General features: G+C 66.0%; 1 protein-coding gene across 1 annotated transcript; it reads right to left on the bottom strand.

Moving 5' to 3' along the window:
• Positions 1-217: 217 nt before the first annotated feature.
• MNEG_13383 (hypothetical protein) lies at positions 218-2,141 on the bottom strand (the record flags this gene model as incomplete). The annotated part of the gene is made up of 6 exons (XM_014038144.1): positions 218-238; positions 314-497; positions 762-819; positions 1,244-1,334; positions 1,618-1,734; positions 2,037-2,141. 6 exons carry the CDS (start codon positions 2,139-2,141, stop codon positions 218-220), a joined length of 576 nt encoding a protein of 191 aa, XP_013893598.1.
• Positions 2,142-3,299: the final 1,158 nt, after the last annotated feature.

Below are 3,299 nucleotides of genomic sequence, written 5' to 3' on the forward strand. Positions count from 1 at the left end.
GGGTGGGGGAACCCCGAGGGGGCCGCACCTTTCCGGGCGCCCAGGCCGCCTGCATGGTGATGTGGCGCGACTGCCACTGCGGTCGCGGGGCGGGGGAAAGGTGCAGAGGACGTTCACGCTGGGGCGATGCAAGCACAGCAGGCGCCCACGCGACGCAGGCTGCGCCCTAGCCGCGCCATGTCTTATGCGACTGGTTTGATTGATCGATAATTGTGGCTTAGCTGTATTCAATGTTTGCCTGGATTGATGGATTTATTGAATTGACGGATTGATGGATTGGTGCATTGATCACCGTGCGTCGTCCCCGCCCCACCTTGGCGCGGCTGATGGGCCGCTCCGCCGACGCCGCCAGCCACTGCCCCTGGTCGGCCAGCGACGACACCGCCAGCCGCAGCTGCTGCAGCACGAACAGCAGGTCCCCCAGCTCGCTGGCGCCCAGGGGCACGCTCCAGCTGGGGCCAGACACTAGGGCAGGGAACCCGGCGTCGTCGGGGGTCCTGCGGGTGTGTGCGTTTGGGGCGGCGCGCGGCATGCAGTGGGTTTGGTCAGGTCGGGGGCGTCACCGCCCATGGGGGGCCGCGGGAGCAGGTGTTTCCGCCGCCCCCGCCGGCAGAGCGCGATGTACTGTGATGCGATGCTTGCGCGCGACGGGTTTTTGAGTGGGCGGCGGGCGGGTGCGGGCATGGATGGGCGCATGCTGAGGTGGCCGTGGCGGCGGGCGGACCCATTCGTGACGGGGCTGACCCATCCATTTGGCTCACTCGAGCACCCCCAGGCGCCAGCCCTGGCCCTCCAGCAATGTGTTGAGGCCGTCAGCGCCTGGCGGGGTCAAGGGGAGGTGCGGCCGATCGGCGGGGCGCGGTCGGTGCGGGGCGGCGCCTGCCAGCCGTGCCGGCAGCGGGACTGGGGCTGCGGCCGCTGCTCTGCGCCCCGCGCCGGCCTGGCTGCCCGTCTGCTTGGCCCAGTTGCTTCCTCAAAGATCACTCAGAGTTGAAGCCGGCCGTGGAACAGCCTCTGGCCACCCAGGAGTCCGGCGATCTGATGTGCTGCAATGGTGCGGCCCCCTCGAGCCCGGCGCCCTTCATTTGCCATCCAGAGTGGCAGCTTCCTTCCCGTCACCCTGGCCCCCCTCTGCAAGGCGGCCTCGGCTGCTGTTCGTGATTCATACGCAGCAGCGCGCGGCGCCCAATGCACGCGTGTGTCCCGCGTTCTGCGCGGGCGTGTTTCACGCCCCTCAACTCACCGTCGTCGTCGGTCGACTCTGCGGGCAGCACCAGCACGCAGCCGCTCTCGTCGCAAACAAAGCCAAGACCAGTCAGCTCGTCTATCGACTCCTGTTGGAGTGTAAAATGCAGACAGTTTACAGATGATATGAACAGGCGGATAGACACCACCAATGCGGCTGCATCAGGATGAGGTGTCAGCGCAGCCACTGGGGCCGTCGTCGCCCAACCAGCTGCACTCATGACTGACAAGGCCGCCAGTGGGATGGGGTGTGCTGGCGGCCAGCCCAGCCAACCGGCGCGGGGCTGTAACCGGCGCATGGGAAGCCGCGTGTGCCGCGCCATGGCGGCCCGCAGGGTTCTTGGTCCCCCGCTCTGGGGTGTGCCCTCGCACCTGGACACCGGCCGTGTAGTACTGTTTCGGGGCGGCGTCGCCGCCGGTGACGGCGTTGAGCAGCGCGTTCGCCTCGGCCAGCATGTCATCGACATTTGGGCTGTCGCCACTCTGGGCCTGCGAACCCACGGGTTGTCACGTGCAGGGGGTTGGGCGCGTGAGATCAGCCAGGGCGGGCGGCGGGCGGGCTCGCAATGGTGGCACGGGTGGCGAGTCGTGCCGCTGCAGGGCTCGCGAAAGGCTGAGGAAGGCTTTTATGTTGCAATACATGACCCTGAGCAGCCTACGAGTTGTCGTAGGAGCCACGTCTGCCGAGGGAGCCCGGCTTGCGTGCCTGCAGGAAGGCTGACGCTGGCACGCCCATTCGCTGTCCAGGCCGTGCACAGACATATCATGAGTCACTTAAACCCATCACGCACCCGAGCCACCGGACAGGGCCTCGCGGGTGTGCTCCGCGAGGCTATGCTGCCGCTCCTCGCCGCGCACTGGCCCACTGGCCCGCTGAACCTAACGGAGAAGGCCATAGGATCTGTGTTAGCTGCGAATGGAGTCAAGCCGCTGCCGTGGCAATACTGTCAGCGGAGCGTTATATGCGGAACCCGAGAGAGGGGCCTTGAGTATGCGCAGGAGCGATTCGGTTTTGAAGAAACATTCGCTGCTGATGGCCCACAGCGCGGGCACGACTGGATGCTTGACCGACAGAATTGCTGCGCCCTTGCCCATTGACCGCAGGACCGCAGCCTCGGCAGCAAGACCACCACGCACTCGTCATGTGATCCATGCACAGGGCTGCTGGGCCGTCATAGTGTGTGTTCTTTCTTTACTACCTCAGTGGGTGCGGTGGGCCCCGGGTTCTGGGCAGCCGGCGGTCCGAAAAGGCGACGGTGCTGGGTGCACAGTGGTTGACCAGCTGACATTGACCGCTGCGATTATTGGCAGCTGCCACCTTATCCAGAGGCCTCCAGGCTTACACTCAAGGAGTCAAACAGCGCAGGAGGGAGGGGGGGGGCCGCGAGGAGCGCGAGGAGGACGATAAACGCGTTTGCCAAACCGTGGATGCTAAGGCAACCACAAATCGAGGCGGGGGCCCAGCACGCCGGGGCAATGGCCCGCCGCGAGCGGGGCCCGGCCGCCTTGTATGATCGAACCACATGCAGGGACACCCCAGGGAGCAGATGGAGAAACGCTCATTCAGAAGATCCGGGACGAGCTCTGCGCGGCGGGGAGCGCGGCGCGGGGGCGCATGCGGCAGGTGGTCAGTTGGGTGCGGATTGGGGGCAACGCTCCAAGCATGAAAGCACGCAGACCACCGCTCATGAGGCCAGCAGGCCAAGCCCGTCGGCGCCCATTCTTGCCTTAACTTAGCCGGGGCCCACTCTTTGGAGCCACAGGCCAGCCTTGGCCACCACGCCGACCAACCCGTCTTCAACACTTTGTACAACGCGCCGCTGCTGCGTTCCCCCATGCAGGCGCTTCGGCACCCCCTTACCCCACCGCTCGCCCACCGCTCACGACGCAAGCGGTGGCAGAACCATTCTTGAACAGACAACCAGCCACGCATGCACGCACGCTCATGCTTGTGCACGCGCGTGCGTGAGCGTGCACACACACATACCCGTGCACGCTCGCACCGGCACACCCGACACATGCCAACACTCACTCATCCACCCACCCACCCACCC

The sequence above is a fragment of the Monoraphidium neglectum genome (genome assembly GCF_000611645.1).
Source record: "Monoraphidium neglectum strain SAG 48.87 unplaced genomic scaffold scaffold03791, whole genome shotgun sequence".
In the NCBI taxonomy this organism is placed as follows: Eukaryota; Viridiplantae; Chlorophyta; class Chlorophyceae; order Sphaeropleales; family Selenastraceae; genus Monoraphidium; species Monoraphidium neglectum.